At 42.6% G+C, this 20,879-nt stretch overlaps 2 protein-coding genes across 5 annotated transcripts in view; both read right to left on the reverse strand.

Moving 5' to 3' along the window:
• LOC121533694 (dual specificity protein phosphatase CDC14AB) overlaps nucleotides 1–20,879 on the reverse strand; it is a 74,523-nt gene that overhangs the window by 4,126 nt on the left and 49,518 nt on the right. For 2 of the 4 annotated variants that reach the window (XM_041839845.1, XM_041839844.1), the window contains exons 15-16: nucleotides 20,139–20,535; nucleotides 14,555–14,747 (exon numbers count right to left, since the gene is read on the reverse strand). The exons of 1 other annotated variant lie outside the window; for it this stretch is intronic. In XM_041839845.1, coding sequence (XP_041695779.1) covers nucleotides 14,718–14,747; nucleotides 20,139–20,535 — 427 coding nt within the window. In that variant the 3' untranslated portion in view covers nucleotides 14,555–14,717. Of the gene's footprint in view, nucleotides 1–14,554; nucleotides 14,748–20,138; nucleotides 20,536–20,879 lie in introns of those variants that run through there. One more of the 4 variants, XM_041839847.1, reaches the window with a different exon arrangement.
• LOC121533695 (probable G-protein coupled receptor 88) lies at nucleotides 4,279–6,945 on the reverse strand. Its single transcript, XM_041839848.2, has one exon. It carries the CDS (start codon nucleotides 5,745–5,747, stop codon nucleotides 4,674–4,676), a length of 1,074 nt encoding a protein of 357 aa, XP_041695782.2. The 5' UTR covers nucleotides 5,748–6,945; the 3' UTR covers nucleotides 4,279–4,673.

The raw sequence follows: 20,879 nt of genomic DNA on the forward strand, positions 1-20,879 counted from the left end.
ATTAATGCCCATGATTTTGGAATGAGATGTTTCACAAGCAGGTGTCCGCATACCTTTGGCCATGTGTGTGTAGTACAATAACTAGGATTAGACTTAGGTACCTTCAGTATTAGCCTATTACACACGCATAGCTGTTAAAGGCCCATTGCAGTCAAAATTCAATTTTTCCTGATTTTTATATCATATTGTACAACAGCTGATGAATCGAACACTGTAAAAGTATGACAACCTTTGATCAGAGTTATTTCCTGATCAGTGGCGATCGGTGCCTTTTAAAATGAGGGAGGATTATTATTATTTTTTATGAGCATGGCCTTATTTCTATTACAGCATATTGGATGACTGTCATTCATATTCCATTCACCCAGCTCAACGTAACATCGATAGGTTTAGGCTACTACATGATGCTCAAATTTTCCCTGTACCCATCATGATGTTGCTATAACCTAGACAATGAATGAAAGTTTACAACGTAGGTGCACAGGTTGAGAGAATTTTGAGTAATCAAGGTGACAGTCGGTGTTACATTCAATACCGCCTTGCACACTCTTGCCTGCATCTAGCTGATCTAGGGTGTAATCATTAATCCAACAGTTGCAAACAAGAGTTTATATTTGACAAATTCAGATATGTTTATCCCCGTTTCATTCTGTTTGCTTCCATTTAAGAAACGTTTTTCAACAGAATCGGCGGAGTGAAAACACACCTGATCACACGCAAACAGTTCACTTTCATAGCAGCCACATAAAAACAGCATGATCACTTTGCTCGTTGTATATATAATTCCTTCTCGCAACCATCTACGTGATCTCCTCCTCTCACCTTTTCCCATTGCTTGTGGACTTCAATGCACAATACGTCAACTGTCTGTGACCAGCCGAAAAAAATACAACAACTAGAACTAAGGTGTTAGTAAAACTGCTACAATCATGCAGTACAGTGTACAGTCAGAAAGCAGTTTAGCAGTTACACTGGTGGGCCCCGGTGGCAACAAATTAATAAAACCAAAAGATTACCTTGACTTGTGTTGGATAGCCATAGCCAGCTAGCTAACATAGCATCCCTCTCTGTTTGAGCCAGGTGTTTGAGTAGGCTAAACTAGCTACCTGCATTTGCTAGCCAAGTGAACGTTTTTTATATAAATACAATCAACTATAGCTAGCTCTCTCTCTCGCTCTCTTTCCTCTCAACTATTTTCTTTCGCTCTCTTTGAGTCAACTACTCACCGCATTTGATACACTGTAGTGCTAGCTAGCTGTAGCTTATGCTTTCAGTACTAGATTCATTCTCTGATCCTTTAATTGCGTGGACAACATGTCAGTTCATGCTGCAAGAGCTATGATAGGTTGGAGGACGTCCTCCGGAAGTTGTCATAATTACTGTGTAAGTCTATGGAAGGGGGTGTGAACCATGAGCCTCCTAGGTTTTGTATTGAAGTCAATGTACCCAGAGGAGGACAGAAGCTAGGTGTCCTCCGGCTACACCATGATGCTACCCTACAGAGTGCTGCTGAGGCTACTATAGACCTTCATTGTGTTTTAATCAATTATTTGGTCACGTGAATATATTTAGTATAGTTTTATCTAAAAAGGATGACTTAAAAAAAAAAAAATGAAATTCACTGAGGAGGATGGTCCTCCACTTCCTCCTCTGAGGAGCCTGATAGTTGTTTGAAAATACACTGAGTGTACAAAAACAAGTTAGGATTTCCCTCTTGGTTGGGCTAAGGCAGAGTCCAAGGGAGATGCTTTCTTCTGAGGGATGGAAGGATGAATGCTCTTTACTCCAATATTATCTTGGACAACAACATAGTGGACAACAACATAGTCTAGAATTTACACTGAGTTTACAAAACGTTATAGAAAGGGCAGGTGTTCCTGACATACAGTGCTATGAAAAAGTATTTGCCCCCTTTCTAATTTTCTCTACTTTTGCATATTTGTGATACTGAATGTTATCAGATCTTCAACCAAAACCTAATATTAGATAAAGGGAACATAAGTGAACAAATAACACAACAATTACATATTTATTTCATAAACAAAGTTATGCAACACCCAATTCCCCTGTGTGAAAAAGTAATTGCCCCCTTACACTCAATAACTTGTTGTGCCACCTTTAGCTGCAATGACTCCAACCAAATGCTTCCTGTAGTTGTTGATCAGTCTCTCACGTCGCTGTGGAGGAATTTTGGCCCACTCTTCCATGCAGAACTGCTTTAACTCAGTGACGTGTGGGTTTTCAAGCATGAACTGCTCGTTTCAAGTCCTGCCACAGCATCTCAATTGGGATTAGGTCTGAACTTTGACTATGCCATTCCAAAACTTCCAATTTGTTGCTTTTTAGCCATTTTCATGTAGACTTGATTGTGTGTTTTGGATCATTGTCTTGCTGCATGACCCAGCTGCACTTTAGCTTCAGCTCACAGACAGATGGTCTGACATTCTCCTGTAGAATTATCTGATACAGAGCAGAATTCATGGTTCCTTCTATTAAGGCAAGTCGTCCAGGTCCTGAGGCAGCAAAGCATCCCCAAACCATCACACCACCACCACCATGCTTGACCTTTGGTATGATGTTCTTACTGTGGAATGCAGAGTTTGGTTTTCACCAGGCATTACTGGAACCATATTGTCCAAAAAGTCATAATTTTGAATCATCTGTCCATAGAACGTTCTTCCAAGAGTCTTGATTATCATCCAGATGCTTTTTGGCAAACTTGAGTCAACTTTTTGGACGAGATGGGTCCCATTATGCCTGGCGAAAACCAAACACTGCATTCCACAGTAAGAACGTCATACCAAAGGTCAAGCATGGTGGTGGTGGTGTGATGGTTTGGGGATGGTGTTCTCGGGGTGATGAGAGGTGTTGGGTTTGTGCCAGACATAGCGTTTTCCTTGATGGCCAAAAAGCTCAATTTTAGTCTCATCTGACCAGAGTACCTTCTTCCAAATGTTTGGGGAGTCTCCCACATTACTTTTGGCGAACACCAAACTTGTTTGCTTCTTTTTTTCTTTAAGCAAAGGCTTTTTTCTGGCCACTCTTCCATAAAGCCCAGCTCTGTGGAGTGTACGGCTTAAAGTGGTCCTATGGACAGATACTCCAATCTCCGCTGTGGAGCTTTGCAGCTCCTTCAGGGCTATCTTTGGTCTCTTTGTTGCCTCTGATTAATGCCCTCCTTGCCTGGTTCGTGAGTTTTGGTGGGTGGCCCTCTCTTGGTAGGTTTGTTGTGGTGCCATATTCTTTCCATTTTTTAATAATGGATTTAATGGTGCACCGTGGGATGTTCAAAGTTTGATATTTTTTTATAACCAAACCCTGATCTGTACTTCACCACAACTTTGTCCCTGACCTGTTTGGAGAGCTCCTTGGTCTTCATGATGCTGCTTGCTTGGTGGTGCCCCTTGCTTAGTGGTGTTGCAGACTCTGGGGCCTTTCAGAACAGGTGTATATATACACTGAGATCATGTGACATTTAGATTGCACACAGGAGGACTTATTTACCTAATTATATTACTTCTGAAGGTTGCACCAGATCTTATTTAGGGGCTTCATAGCAAAGGGGGTGAATACATATGCACCCACCACTTTTCCGTTATTTATTTTTTATACTTTTTTGAAACAATTATTTTAACTTCACCAATTTTGACTATTTTCTGTATGTCCATTACATGAAATCCAAATAAAAATATATTTAAAATTACAGGTTGTAATGCAACAAAATAGGAAAAACGCAAAGGGGGATGAATACTTTTGCAAGGCACTGTAGGATACTCGTGTTCACTGATCCGTCTACAAAGATCACAAACATGATGTGAAAAATACATAATTGATATGGAAGCATATAGCTGTCAAAATTCTATCATTTTAAAATGCAAATTGTAAAATTATGAATCAAAAGATGATGCACTGTCGTAACAATGACCGTTAGGGATATTATTTCCAATAACATCATCAGATGAGGCATGCATAAGCTTAGCGATGTCGCACCCCTGGTTGTTTGCACTGATTAAAGTGGTAAGTAGTAGTACACTTAAGTTGTACCTCCAGTTTCATCTCTTCCTTGACTCGGACACCACATTCTTGGCCACACACTGGTAAAACTCTTGGTTGCTGCGGTGAAGCCAGCCTGTGACAGTTTAATTTTTGGTCGGTGAAAATTGGTAACGTATGTGTGTGGGGGGGCATCACTTCCGCAGCTCATGACCACTTCCTCCTCTTCCATCCCAGACGAGAAAGCACTGATGGTGACCTCGGGTGCATCTGGACACACAAGGACACTGCACCTAGTCAAGTGTAATAGCCAGACGTGACAAAACGTTTTTGCACTTTAATTTCAGCTTTATTAAAATGAACACACAAGCAGATTTACGATTTGCATAAAGGCTTATTACAACCATGGTCCATAAAAATGTATATTGAAAAACACATGAATATAGACAAAAGCGAATTTGATACACAAATGTTTTATAAACAATTTACTAATTTGCTGAGTGTTCTTCTGGTTGACCTACACTTTATTCCATAATGGAACTACAGAATAATAATGTAACAGCATCACTAACATTTTACAATTCTGAGCATCCAATAGTGTCATTTTCAATTGAGTTGTCAGGTAAGCTTTCTAAAACACCGTAGGGATGTATCCTTACAGGGACCAATGTCATTGCAGTTCAATTTATCTCAGCCAAAAATGCCCTTCTACTGTTTTGTCTTGGCAGAAGGTGAGATATTGTATTAACTGTGATGGGCTCAACCCCAACTGTAGACCCTCTCCAAAATTCTCCCTTGAGCACAGATCTGAAAGATTTTCTAAACTCCTCGTTCTTCCACGTGTAGAGAAATGGGTTTGTAACAAAGAGAGTGCAGAAAATCATCCACGAACAAGTCCTTAGTGCCAATGGCACTGTGGTAAAACGTGCTATTGATAACACCCAGAAAAGAGGCTGTGTAGTGAGTATGAATATGAAACACACTGCCAACACGTAGAACCCCAAACGTTTGTCCTTTCTGGGGTTCGAATATGGAAGGTTATTTACGATGGGGAAATGTAATATGCTGACCCTCTTCACACTGATCTGCACCCTTCGAAATATTTTGAAATAGCAATACAGAACAACCATTGTCTGACCAATAATAGTCAACGCCAGGGTACCAGCTGCGAATGGGTCAGAGAAAATGGGTTTCCCTCCTTTGAGCAGTGATGCTGCGGAAGCCGGGAGATATGAGCATCCTTTCTGTGGGTACCGCAAAGATGTGATCCAGGGTAAAATAAATCCCAGCGCTGAAAGCCACGACGCGCTTATCATCCATTCTATGCGTATTTTTTGGTAGATGGACAGATAGGTCACTGGTGATTTGGTAATCAACACGTATCGGTTGATGGCGATCAGGGAATGGGAGAGAAGAGAGACAGTGATGCCGAGGAATAAGAGCGCATCTTTGATGGCTTGGTACCCAGCCGAGAAAGGACTTCCAGAATAAATCCCCACCGCCTCGTGCGGCATCCAAAATGCGCACACCAACAGGTCGGCTATACAGCCATTCACAATAAACGCATTGCTAGCCGTCCGAAGTTTCTTAAATGTCACAACCAGGTAGACAACCAAAAGGTTTAAAATGGTCCCAAACAGGCACATGAGAGAATAGAGTGCCGCAAGACTGATTTTGGCATTGTGTCCCACATCGCAGTCTGTCAGTTGTGCCGAGTCGTTTTGCATGTTTGAAGAATAAAACATGTTTTTCATACGAAAAAACGTTAAGGAGTCATTTTGCAATATTGTTGATGTTAGTCTGTTCTTCCTCAGTGGAAATTAGTTCCCATATTGAGGCGGCAGTCTGTTGCATGGGGGGAAATAGGCTATGCGAACAGAGCACCTGTGGTGATGCTGCAGACACTAGATCAACAAAGACGTATAAGAAGACTGGAGCAGAGCGCAGGTTCATGATAACACCTACCCTAAACATCTAGCCTACTGCCTGTAGCGTGTTAATGAATATTCAATGATTTCCAGGTGCTGAATTAACAAAATAATTATGATGGAAACACAAATAGGCCTATAATATCATCCACTAAAGGAATATAGCATAGGCTATGCTAATAAACTAGAATAAGGAAAATCAATATGTGATTATCTGGGAGGTCACAAAACCAATGCATCCGCAGAGAATGGCTGCCTGCCTGACAATTAATATTTAATGAGATGAGTCAGAGAAGCCTTTTGAAAAGCTATTGTATCAGCCAAGCTAAAACATCAGTTTGTTGAAATATAATATATTCTTAAATATAATAAGATGGAGATTGACACTTTTCTGTAATCCCTCTTTATTATAGGCCTACAGTATCAGTAAATGTCTTTCCACCAACACCAAGGCTGGTATTCAATCAATTGCAGATTGGACAGGCCGAGGGGAGTTCACACTTGATTTAGAAATGGGCATAACCTATTAAGTTGATGACAAACCTGGCTGAGAAGTCATCCAGTGCACAAAACCCACACCAGTCAATGGCATTCCTCTTATTATCAAACATGACGGCAGCATTTCAATAGCAACAAGACATGTATTTGAGAGATACTCAACATGGCCTGGATTGGAACAACAACACAGAGTTACATATGGGGTAAACAAAACATAAAGTCAAAAATACTAGGAAAAGTGATACGTTTCCATGAATGTAATGAAGGTAACATGAATGAACAGAGGTCTTATAAGGTACTTTCAGAGTGCTATACACACATCTTAATGTTCACCACATTTTGTAGTTACCAGTTCATGAATAGCATAAGCCACTAACAGGGAAAACAAGATTAGGTTTTACTCAGGGGCGTTCCTAGGATTTGAAGACATTTGGGGCTTAGCCCAAAGCCAGTAGGGGGATCCGGGGGCATTCTCCCCCAGCACAAAAAAAAGAAGGAATTTCAACAGCTACACTACCAGTCAAAAGTTGCACACACCTACTCATTCAAGGGTTTTTCTTTATTTTTACTATTTTTTACATTGTAGAATAATAGTGAAGACATCAAAACTATGAAATAACACATATGGAATCATGTAGTAACCAAAAAAGTGTTAAACAAATCAAAATATATTTTCTATTTGAGATTCTTCAAATAGCCACCCTTTGCCTTGATGACAGCTTTGCACACTCTTAGCATTCTCTCAACCAGCTTCATGAGGTAGTCACATGGAATGCATTTCAATTAACAGGTGTGCCTTCTTAAAAGTTAATGTGTGGAATTTCTTTCCTTCTTAATGTGTTTGAGCCAATCAGTTGTGTTGTGACAAGGTAGGGGGGGGTATACAGAAGATAGCCCTATTTGGTAAAAGACCAAGTCCATATTATGGCAAGAACAGCTCAAATAAGCAAAGAGAAATGACAGTCCATCATTACTTCAAGACATGAAGGTCAGTCAATACGGAACATTTCAAGAACTTTGAACGTTTCTTCAAGTGCAGTCGCAAAAACCATCAAGCGCTATGACGAAACTGGCTCTCATGAGGACCGCCACAGGAATGGAAGACTCAGAATTACCTCTGCTGCAGAGGATAAGTTCATTAGAGTTAACTGCACCTCAGATTGCAGCCCAAATAAATGCTTCACAGAGTTCAAGTCACAGACATATCTCAACACCAACTGTTCAAAGGGGACTGTGTGAATCAGGCCTTCATGATCGAATTGCTGCAAAGAAACCACTACTAAAGGACACCAATAAGAAGAAGAGACCTGCTTGGGCCAAGAAACATGAGCAATGGACATTAGACCGGTGTAAATGTGTCCTTTGGTCTGGAGTCCAAATTGGAGATTTTTGGTTCCAACCGCCGTGTCTTTGTGAGACACGGTGTGGGTGAACGGATGATCTCTGCATGTGTAGTTCCCACCGTAAAGCATGGAGGTGGTGGTGTTATGGTGTAGGGGTGCTTTGCTGGTGACACTGTCTGTGATTTATTTAGAATTCAAGGCAGACTTAATCAGCATGGCTACCACAGCATCTCTGCAGCGATACGCCATCCCATCTGGTTTGGGCTTAGTGGGACTATCATTTGTTTTTCAACAGGACAATGACCCAACACACCTCCAGGCGGTGTAAGGACTATTTTACCATGAAGGAAAGTGATGGAGTGCTGCATCAGATGACCTGGCCTCCACAATCCCCCGACCTCAATGAAATTGAGATGGTTTGGGATGAGTCGGACCGCAGAGTGACGGAAAAGCAGCCAACAAGTGCTCAGCATATATGGGAACTCCTTCAAGATTGTTGGAAAAGCATTCCAGGTGAAGCTGGTTGAGAGAATGTCAAGTGTGTGCAAAGCTGTCATAAAGGCAAAAGGTGGCTATTTGAAGAATCTCAAATATAAAATATATTTTCATTTGTTTAACACTATTTTGGTTACTACATGATTCCATATGTGTTATTTCATAGTTTTGATGTCTTCACTATTATTCTACAATGTAGAAAATAGTAAAAATTAAGAAAAACCCTTGAATGAGTAGGTGTATAAACTTTTGACTGGTACTGTAGCTATTTAATCAAAACAGGGCTGTTTGGTGCCAAGCTATGAAGCTGTGGAAAACGAATTATGAAGCTATGTCATTAGCAATTCAAACACATGCAGAATGAATTAGACTGAATTGTCCCTTTATAGGCTGTGCCCACAGACACACACAAACACACAGTGGAGTACCAATTGGTAAAAGGACCGGCAGAAACAAGAAACAAACAAAAAAAACTCACTGTCACTGATGTATAAAGGGAACGTTCACCTACAAAAATGCTTCCTTATCTTGAAATGTGTCTAAATGAACCAGAAGAGACTAATTGACTCTTGATTTATTTACTAAACCAATTAAAATCACCACATGTACACATATGGCAAACATAGTTAGACTTGAAATAATGCTTCAAAAGTAAATAGTTTCTTCTTTGTGCAATATTATACACATTTGTATTTGGTCATCGACGATAACAATTGTCTGTGGGTGTTTCCAATCTCTCTCAAGATAAGAAATTCAGGTGAACTACCCTGCCTAAGCAGAGATGATGCAGAACCCTTTATTGCAATAGAAGGCTCTGAGTTGATGTGCCTAGGTGGTGGTCATTGGAAATAAATGTGCTATTTTTAAAAGAGATGCTGTGTTCAGTTAGCGTTTTCAAACAAATTATTCACAGTTTTGACAGCTGAAAGGCTATACAGATGTGAAACCAATACAACCAGAATCAGTCGGAGCTAGTGTTCCTTCCTTTGCTTAAAATAAAAATGTATTCTTATCTGTGAAGATGGCAAGTTCTGAAGAGCAAGTAGAATAAATAATTTACTGAGGCAAGAATCTTTAAAATGTTTTATTTTATTTTGTTACTTCCTTTAGAAACCTGCGTTAACTGTAAATGTAAAATATATACACTGAACAAAAATATAAACGCAATATGTTGTGTTGGTCCCATGTTTCATGAGCTGAAATAAAAGATCCCAGAAATGTGCTATACGCACAAAAAGCTTATTTCTCTCAAATTTTACGCACACATTTGTTTACATCCCTCTTAGTGAGCATTTCTCCTTTGCCAAGATAATCCATCCACTTGACAGGTGGGGCATATCAAGAAGCTGATTACACAGCATGATCATTACACAGGTGCACCTTGTGCTGGGGGCAATAAAAGGCCACTAAAATGTGCAGTTGTGTTACACAACCAGAGTTTGACAGCGAATTGAATATTCATTTTCTCTACCATAAGCTGCCTCCAACCTCATTTTAGAGAGTTTGGCAGTACATCCAACCGGCCTCACAACCGCAGACCACGTGTAACCACGCCTTCCCAGGACCTCCACATCCGGCTTCTTCACCTGCGGGATCGTCTGATGAAACTGTGGGTTTGCACAACCGAATAATTTTGGCACAAACTGTCAGAAACCGTCTCAGTGAAGCTTATCTGCGTGCTCGTCGTCCTCACCAGGGTCTTGACCCAACTGCAGTTCAGCGTCATAATCGACTTCAGTGGGCAAATGGTCACCTTCGATGGCCACTGGCACGCTGGAAAAGTGTGCTCTTCATGGCTGAGTCCCGGTTTCAACTGTACAGGGCAGATGGCAGACGGCGTGTATGGCATCATGTGGGCGAGCGGTTTGCTGATGTCAACGTTGTGAACAGAGTGCCCCATGGTGGAGGTGGGGTTATGGTATGGGCAGGCATAAGCTACGGACAATGAACACAATTGCATTTTATCAATGGCAATTTGAATGCACAGACATACTGTGACGAGATCCTGAGGCCCATTGTTTTACCATTCATCCGCCGCCATCACCTCATGTCCCAGCATGATAATGCACGGCCCCATGTTGCAAGGATCTGTACACAATTCCTGGAAGCTGAAAATATCCCAGTTCTTCCATGGCCTGCATACTCACCAGATACAGTGGAGAGAACAAGTATTTGATACACTGCCGATTTTGCAGGTTTTCCTACTTACAAAGCATGTAGAGGTCTGTCATTTTTATCATAGGTACACTTCAACTGTGAGAGAGATGGAATCTAAAACAAAAATCCAGAAAATCACATTGTATGATTTTTAAGTAATTAATTTGCATTTTATTGCATGACATAAGTATTTGATCACCTACCAACCAATAAGAATTCCAGCTCTCACAGACATGTTAGTTTTTCTTTAAGAAGCCCTCCTGTTCTCCACTCATTACCTGTATTAACTGCACCTGTTTGAACTCGTTACCTGTATAAAAGACACCTGTCCACACACTCAATCAAACAGACTCCAACCTCTCCACAATGGCCAAGACCAGAGAGCTGTGTAAGGACATCAGGGATAAAATTGTAGACCTGCACAAGGCTGGGATGGGCTACAGGACAATAGGCAAGCAGCTTGGTGAGAAGGCAACAACTGTTGGCGCAATTATTAGAAAATGGAAGAAGTTCAAGATGACGGTCAATCACCCTCGGTCTGGGGCTCCATGCAAGATCTCACCTCGTGGGGCATCAATGATCATGAGGAAGGTGAGGGATCAGCCCAGAACTACACGGCAGAACCTGGTCAATGACCTAAAGAGAGCTGGGACCACAGTCTCAAAGAAAACCATTAGTAACACACTACGCCGTCATGGATTAAAATCCTGCAGCGCACGCAAGGTCCCCCTGCTCAAGCCAGCGCATGTCCAGGCCAGTCTGAAGTTTGCCAATGACCATCTGGATGATCCAGAGGAGGAATGGGAGAAGGTCATGTGGTCTGATGAGACATAAATAGAGCTTTTTGGTCTAAACTTCACTCGCCGTGTTTGGAGGAAGAAGAAGGATGAGTACAACCCCAAGAACACCATCCCAACCGTGAAGCATGGAGGTGGAAACATCATTCTTTGGGGATGCTTTTCTGCAAAGGGGACAGGAGGACTGCACCTTATTGAGGGGAGGATGGATGGGGCCATGTATCGCAAGATCTTGGCCAACAACCTCCTTCCCTCAGTAAGAGCATTGAATATGGGTCATGGCTGGGTCTTCCAGCATGACAACGACCCGAAACACACAGCCAGGGCAACTAAGGAGTGGCTCCGTAAGAAGCATCTCAAGGTCCTGGAGTGGCCTAGCCAGTCTCCAGACCAGAACCCAATAGAACATCTTTGGAGGGAGCTGAAAGTCCGTATTGCCCAGCGACAGCCCCGAAACCTGAAGGATCTGGAGAAGGTCTGTATGGAGGAGTGGGCCAAAATCCCTGCTGCAGTGTGTGCAAACCTAGTCAAGACCTACAGGAAACGTATGATCTCTGTAATTGCAAACAAAGGTTTCTGTACCAAATATTAAGTTTTGCTTTTCTGATGTATCAAATACTTATGTCATGCAATAAAATGCAAATGAATTACTTAAAAATCATACAAAGTGATTTTTTGGATTTTTGTTTTAGATTCCGTCTCTCACAGTTGAAGTGTACCTATGATAAAAATGTCAGACCTCTACATGCTTTGTAAGTAGGAAAACCTGCAAAATCGGCTGTGTATCAAATACTTGTTCTCCCCACTGTATGTCACCCATTGAGCCTGTTTGGGATGCTCTACATCGACATGTACGACAGCGTGTTCCAGTTCCCGCCAATACACAGCAACTTCGAACAGCCATTGAAGGGGAGTGACACAGGCCACAATCCACCGCCTGATCAACTCCATGCGAAGTAGATGTGTCGCGCTGCATGAGGCAAATGATTGTCACACCAGATACTGACTGGTTTTCTGGTCCACGGCCTTACCTATTTTTTAAAAGGTACAGTATCTGTGACCAACAGATGCATATGTGAAATCCATAGATTAGTGCCTAATGCATTTATTTCAATTGACTGATTTCCTTAAATTAACTGTAACTCAGTAAAATCTTTGAAAATTGTTGCGTTTATATTTTTGCTACGTGTACGTACAGTAGACACATTTGCATTTTAGTATGCTTACTGTATGAAAAATACTGATCTACAGTTATATAATCTTTACATAATGCTTGAAAAAATATATGCAAGTAAGAATTTTTCAACTATTAAATTGTACATTTCATGGAGGTAGAATACCTGCATTATTAAGATTCTCCCAATTCGAAAACAAAGAAAAACATTTCACTACCAGCAATGTACAGAGTTCTAAAATAATAAGAAAAATGATCAAATCAGTGATAAACAGACTTCGATATTCAATGACATAAAAAAAGTATAATATAAGAAGCATCCAAATATATGGATCCATTGTTATAAGGTCCAACAGAAAATGTACTTAGTAGGCCACATTCATTGGTAGAAAACCAGCTTTGATAATGACCGTTGCATTGTGCACCCAATGATATCCAGCATGAGATTCAAAAGAAAGCATTTTGGGGGACAGTTGTTCTTTTCAGTTTTTTTAGGAACCTCTACCTGCAAAGCTGAAGTTTTTTCCTCCATCTACAAGCTGAACAAATTATAATCAACACAAGCCTGGAAAAACAGTTTCTGCCTTGTTTTTACATTCGACACAAACACGCCACACAACATGGAAATATTTCAGTAATAGCGATGAACTTCCACTGCCATGGTGCCTTTAATGATAAAACTACTAACATAAATTGGTTCTACAGTAGGACGTGTGTGGGTTTAAAAATAGGCTGCCACAAATAAAATCTACAGCGTGTCAATGCGGGTCAAATAACACTGAAAATGTGCTCATTAAAATCAAACACATTTTCCCTTTAAAGAGCATGATTGCAGTAGACTCCTGTGTCTGTGGAGAGGGTTTCGGTGCTGCCTGGTATAAAGAGTATACTGTAGGGACTGAGGCTTGTGTTGTGGGTGGTGTCGGTCCAACACCACAACCCAATTTCCTCTACTAATGACCACTGTTCGAATGATCTGTTTGGTTAGTCATGCTAAACATACAGTACCTAGTCACATAGCCTACACAACGCTGGTTGCGGGTATGACTTTAGTTAGCATACCATAGACTTGTGAGAGTACACATGAAATCAGCTACATCATTTTTGTGATAATACTGTGTATTTATCCTATATTTGTCCCGTTGAGATGTAAATCTCCTGTAGGCTTGCGACAGAGGAGAACATTAAGAATGAATTAGTTCCAACTGGGGGGGGGGGGTACTAAAACCCACCAGTCGATTGAATTTATTTAATCAAAAACAATCAATTTAAACTAGTGAAGAGAGCACTCATCTCTTCCCTATATGCCCTTCTCAAGATCACATCACCAGAGGACTGCACAAAGTCTCCAGACAACCCCCTACTACACACACTGTCACTACTCAATCTCTTTCATGCACACACGCAAACGCTCGCTCACATAGGCACATACGTACATATTCTCATAGCCTATGGTACGTACATGCTACTACACGCAGGTACGCGGACGTACACGCTCACGCACAAAACAGAATCGTAAATACAAGAGCACTTTACCCTGAGCCTGGTCCTGTGCTGTAAATACTTTATTGATAAGGAACACGGCTCGCAAAATACCGTACGCCGCCCCTCCATAAACCTCTCATATATATTTTGATCTAGATATATTGTTAGTGAAGTAGTTACACTCAAAGAGATGAAAATAGAATTGTCATAAACCACAACATGTTCTTTAACCCACTTGTAAATAAACATATTTCTTCATCCAGGCAACAAAATTGTCATATTTCATGTATAAAATCCTTTCTCGTCTAAAAAAAAATATCAATTTTTTTCCCCCAGTACAAGTCATGTGTTGTGTACACAGTATTAGCACATAAACATATAAAATAAAACAGATATGTGACGCAGGAAAGCAGAGAACCTACAGCCTACGTATATGGCCGGATCTCAGCTTTAAAGAAACAGCACTCACAGTCACAGCCTGGCCAAGCCCAATCATAGCTGGCCAGAACAAAAAATAAAAGCTGGGTAAACAATCGCCCTTTGTAAGCATTATCCAAACAGTGACTTCAGTTAAGGTGGATCGAGGCCGTCTGAGGCTGACAGAAAAAGCCCAAAACTCAAAGTTCCATGAGCCCTTGGGAGTTTGTTGCAGTCGATGTGCCCGCCTCCAAAGACCACACCCAATCAGATGCCAAGGTTTATTAATTTTCCATTTAGTATGTGGAAGAGAGCAGGGGAGAAGGGGGAGATGGAGAGAAAAAAAGGGGGGCGGGAGACTCCATCCCGTCCAGGTCAGAGGTCAGTGTCAAGATGTCTGTCCGGTCTTGGTCAACGCAGAACCACTGCTTTAGTATTGAACATATTCAGATTGAAGGGACTGCAAGAGACGGAGAGGGGAGACAGAGAGAATCACAGTGGATTATAACACTGCCTCTGGCTCTGAAGCAAATGGAAAAGCAAACTGCTGCATCTAATTGTTTTAAAAGTGTTGACGGCTGAAAAAAAACATGAAGGGTGAAGGTTTTTATCTAACAAGCCTGCATGAAATATTCTATTAATAACAGGTTACACTTGAACGGTTGGTTACAAAGAAAAGCCATTAAAATAGACAATCATTTAAATGCCTTTTCCTGGACTAATGAATAGATTTATGGTGGACAAGACCGACAGGGTGTGTATGTGTGTGTGGGCAGGAGTAGGCAGCTGCGAGGTAGAGAGAAGGAATTAGCAGGACTGACAAAACAGATGGGGGTGAGAGGCATTGTGCAAGAAGAAGGGAGCGAGGGAGAGAAGGACATGGGATTCTGATAGGGTATGGAAATTCTGATAAAGGAACAACTCCACTTACTGGCAAAACAAGGAGACGAGAGGAGAACAGAGACATTCGTACCAGACAGTCATCCAATATTCCCCATTCTCAACCACCCCCTCTGCAATGGTGTAAAGTACTTAAGTAAAAATACTTTCAAATACTACTTAAGTCGTTTTTAGGGTATCTGTACTTTACTATTTATATTTTTGACAACACTTACTTCACTACATTCCTAAAGAAAATTGTGCACTTTTTACATACATTTGCCCTGACACCCAAAAGTACTGGTTACATTTTGAATGCTTAGCAGGACAGGAAAATGGTCCAATTCACACATTTATCAAGAGAACATCCCTGGTCATCCCTACTGCCTCTGATCTGGTCATTCCTACTGCACCTGGCTATCTGTACACTTAAAAAAATAACATGAAAATGGTACCGTCTGAAATTATTTATACTTTTACTTTTGATACTCAAGTATATTTTAGCAATTACATTTACTTCTGACACATTCGGAAAGTATTCAGACCCCTTGACTTTTTCCCCATTTTGTTACGTTACAGCCTTATTCTAAAATGGATTCCATTGTTTATTTTTTCTCTTCTCATCTACACACAATACCCCATAATGACAAAGCAAAAAGAGGTGTTTAGACATTTTTGCAAATTTATAAAAAATTAAACGGAAATATCACATTTACATAAGTATTCAGACCCTTTACTCAGTACTTTGTTGAAGCATCTTTGGCAGCGATTACAGCCTCGAGTCTTCTTGGGTATGACGCTACAAGCTTGGCACACCTGTATTTGGGGAGTTTCTCCCATTCTTCTCAGCAGATCCTGTTGGAAGGTGAACCTTCGCCCCAGTCTGAGGTCCTGAGCGCTCTGGAGCAGGTTTTCATCAAGGATCTCTCTGTACTTTGCTCCGTTCATCTTTCCTGACTAGTCTCCCAGTCCCTGCCGATGAAAAACATCCCCACAGCATGCTGCCACCACCATGCTTCACCGTAGGGATGGTGCCAGGTTTCCTCCACTCGTGACGCTTGGCATTCAGGCCAAAGAGTTCAATCTTGGTTTCATCATGGTCAGAGTTCTTTAGGTGCTTTTCGGCGAACTCCAAGCGAGCTGTCATGTGCCTTTTACTGAGGAGTGGCTTCCGTCTGGCCACTCTAACATAAAGGCCACTCTACAATAAAGCTGTAATATAACCAAATGTGGAAAAAGTCAAGGGGTCTGAATACTTTCCGCATGCACAGTACTTAAGTATATTTTAAATCCAAATACTTTGACTCAAGTAGTATTTAACTGTGTGACTTTCAGTTTTACTTGAGTCATTTTCTATTAAGGCATATTTACTTTTACTCAAGTATGACAATTAGGTACTTTTTCCTCTTATTCATAGCGCAATCAAGTTTCTGGCACAAGTGTGGGAAGTTACGGGAACTAGCCTCAAATGTAAGGCCCTCGTGGTCAGGGCCTATGAAAGGCCTCCATGAGTTCACGGTCAAGGAAGAGGAGGATTACTGGGCTCGCCTCTCAGGAAATTAGTGAGCTCTAAAGTATGACTGAGCAGATGAAATCATTGTAATAGGAGAGAGGAGATAGTTTTGGTCCAGTGCCAGACTGCCAGCCTAACAACTGCTTTTAGAAAGGGAGGTTAGAATTTCCTCTGGGTTGAGGGAAGACAGAGTCCGAGGGAGATGCTTCCTTCTGAGGGATGGATGGAAGAATGCACTTTACTCCAATAATAGCCTCCACAAGTGGATAACAACATAGTCTAGAATTTGCACGGTGCACAAAACATTAGGAACACCTTCTCTTTCCATGACATAGACTGACCAGGTGAACGCTATGATCCCTTATTGATGTCACCTGTTAAAGCCACTTCAAATCAGTGTAGATGAAGGTGAGGAGACAGGTTAAAGAAGGATTTTTAAACCTGGAGACAATTCACACATGGATCGTGGATTGTGCCATTGAGAGGGTGAATGGGCAACACAGAAGACTTAAGTGCCTTTGAACAGGGTATGGTAGTAGGTGCCAGGCACACCGGTTTGTGTCAAGAACTGCAACAAGAATCAAGAATGGTCCAACACCCAAAGGACATCCAGCCAACTTGACACAACTGTGGGAAGCATTGGGGCCAGCATCCCTGTGGAACGCTTTCGAGGGGGGACACATGTGGGCTGTTGAGAAAAAAATAACGAAAAAACGTTTGGCCACACTAAGCTTGCAGTCACACAGATCCACAACGTAATTGCGCTACCCTTGCATCTATCGAACAGCAGCATGCGTTAGAAGTTAGTGTCATGTTTAAAGTGTTGTTCGATGTCTCAGTTATTCGATTTCCTTATGTTAAAGCCAGAAACCTGAAGGAACCACATTGACATCCAGCCAATCACCAAACCAGGAGGAACCACATTGACATCCAGCCAATCACCCAATCAGAAGGAACCAGCCAATCACCCAACCAGAAGGAACTAGCCAATCACCCAACCAGGAGGAATCAGATGACTGTGGCCCCTGCCACAGCCAATGAGGCCACAGTGTCCAATAACCCTTTGTTTACCCAGAATCCACCTAGTTAGTAGTTAAAGCGCATTTCCAGTTTAGGGTTTGTACTGTTGCGGAGCTTTATAATTTTTAATTGATATGTGATGCAAGAATCCACTCAATAGGTGAATAAGATAAAGGGATACTTCGGGATTTTGACAATGATGCCCTTTATATACACTGCTAAAATAAATAAAGGGAACACTTAAACAACACATCCTAGATCTGAATGAATGAAATAATCTTATTAAATACTTTTTTCTTTACATAGTTGAATGTGCTGACAACAAAATCACACAAAAATTATCAATGGAAATCAAATTTATCAACCCATGGAGGTCTGGATTTGGAGTCACACTCAAAATTAAAGTGGAAAACCACACTACAGGCTGATCCAACTTTGATGTAATGTCCTTAAAATAAGTCAAAATGAGGCTCAGTAGTGTGTGTGGCCTCCACGTGCCTGTATGACCTCCCTACAACGCCTGGGCATGCTCCTGATGAGGTGGCGGATGGTCTCCTGAGGGATCTCCTCCCAGACCTGAACTAAAGCATCTGCCAACTCCTGGACAGTCTGTGGTGCAACGTGGCGTTGGTGGATGGAGCGAGACATGATGTCCCAGATGTGCTCAATTGGATTCAGGTCTGGGGAACGGGCGGGCCAGTCCATAGCATCAATGCCTTCCTCTTGCAGGAACTGCTGACACACTCCAGCCACATGAGGTCTAGCATTGTCTTGCATTAGGAGGAACCCAGGGCCAACCGCACCAGCATATGGTCTCACAAGGGGTCTGAGGATCTCATCTCGGTACCTAATGGCAGTCAGGCTACCTCTGGCGAGCACATGGAGGGCTGTGCGGCCCCCCAAAGAAATGTCACCCCATGACTGACCCACCGCCAAACCGGTCATGCTGGAGGATGTTGCAGGCAGCAGAATGTTCTCCACGGCGTCACCAGACTCTGTCACGTCTGTCACATGTGCTCAGTGTGAACCTGCTTTCATCTGTGAAGAGCACAGGGCGCCAGTGGCGAATTTGCCAATCTTGGTGTTCTCTGGCAAATGCCAAATGTCCTGCACGGTGTTGGGCTCTAAGCACAACCCCCACCTGTGGACGTCGGGCCCTCATACCACCCTCATGGAGTCTGTTTCTGACCGTTTGAGCAGACACATGCACATTTGTGGCCTGCTGGAGGTCATTTTGCAGGGCTCTGGCAGTGCTCCTCCTGCTCCTCCTTGCACAAAGGCGGAGGTAGCGGTCCTGCTGCTGGGTTGTTGCCCTCCTACGGCCTCCTCCACATCTCCTGATGTACTGGCCTGTCTCCTGGTGGCGCCTCCAAGCTCTGGACACTACGCTGACAGACACAGCAAACCTTCTTGCCACAGCTCGCATTGATGTGCCATCCTGGATGAGCTGCACTACCTGAGCCACTTGTGTGGGTTGTAGACTCCATCTCATGCTACCACTAGAGTGAAAGCACTGCCAGCATTCAAAAGTGACCAAAACATCAGCCAGGATGCATAGGAACTGAGAAGTGGTCTGTGGTCACCACCTGCATCAGTGTTGCTTCCTAAGTGGACAGTTTGATTTCACAGAAGTGTGATTGACTTGGAGTTACATTGTGTTGTTTAAGTGTTCCCTTTATTTTTTGAGCAGTGTACTTCCCCAGAGTCAGATTAACTAATGTATACCATTCTTATGTCTCTGTGTCCAGTATGAAGAAAGTTAGAGGTTGTTTTTCAAGCCAATGCTAACTAGCTTGCGCTAACGCTAGTTAGCGATTGCGCTAGCACTATTTAGCAACTTCCTTCAAACTGCAGGCAGAGACATACAATTTCTATTCACAAGTTCTGGGGAAGTAGATAAAGGGCCTCATTGCCAAAATCCTGAAGTATCCCTTTAACAGGGTAGGAAAGAACAGCGAATCAGCAAAATGTCTCCCCACCAACACACAATGGAAGAGGCACTTCATCGTTCATAACACTAATTAGGGTTCTGCCCAAATGTGCCAGTACATGATTTCAACTCTAGATGGGTAGCTGGTGTGAAATGGCCTTATAGCCATAGTTGGTGTGTATCAAGTAGGCATTTAGAGTGGAACTAGGCCATCGCAGGTCCTGTTCCAGCACCATGAAGACAACAGACGAGGAATAGAGTTCAGTGGAGCCACCAGAGAGTTAGACACACAGACAGTGGAGAAGCTACAGCAGCAGCAGGAATAGGGACGGCTGGCTACGATCATAAAAAGACAACATCCACAGAAAAAGGGAGGAAACTCATGTTTGACGGAGAAGTGCAAAGAGGAAACACAAGAGGTCAAAAAAGGGTCACAGTGGAAATACCAAAAAGATGCTGCTGTTGGAGTTTTGTTTTTGTTTTTTCAGGTGGTGCGCACACACACTTACGGGGATTGATCGGCTGAGGTAGCGGCCAGAGTGTCCGCTCAGGCCGGAGTAACCCCCTTGTTGGGATCTGTAGGGGCCATACTCAGGCCCGGGCGCCAGCCTGCCTGCAGCGTGGTGTGGGGCCCCCGTGAGTCCACCGTGGCTAAAGAGCCCGGCGGGGGAGGAATTATAACGATTGTTGTTGACCTCGTGGTGGTGGTAATTGGCGCCACGCGTGGCGTTAGCCACATAGCCGGGACTGGGAGCCGTCCAGCCCAATGGCGTGATGACGATGGACGAGGGAGGAGCGGAGGAGGGTGATGAAGGGGGAGCGTAAGGCGGCTTCCTATTGTCCTCGCTGCCGTTGGCTGCATACAGGTTGCCTAAGGAGCTGGCTAGCCGGGAGTTGATGGAGGAGCTGAGGTGTGGGGGGGGGGTGGAGGGAGGGGGTGGACAAATATATGGAGGGAAAGGTAGCAGGAGTGGGAGAGGGAAAATGTAAATACACAGGACACGCCCCAAACACACACAATGACAAGGGGATAGCCACTGCCTTCGCTTTCACAGGCTAAGCAGAGGGCGCCTGCCTTTGGGTACATTGGATCTGATAGGAGATTGATTAACACACAACCGATTTATACAATCGGCTAACAGTCGAATAGTGGATTGACTCAGATCGTAATAGTGGATTGATTCAGACATAGAAAATCTATATTGTCAATGTGCAGTCTGATACACTAATATGGGTAGTCAGGCCCCTGT

The sequence above is a fragment of the Coregonus clupeaformis genome, chromosome 20 (genome assembly GCF_020615455.1).
Source record: "Coregonus clupeaformis isolate EN_2021a chromosome 20, ASM2061545v1, whole genome shotgun sequence".
NCBI classification, from domain to species: Eukaryota; Metazoa; Chordata; class Actinopteri; order Salmoniformes; family Salmonidae; genus Coregonus; species Coregonus clupeaformis.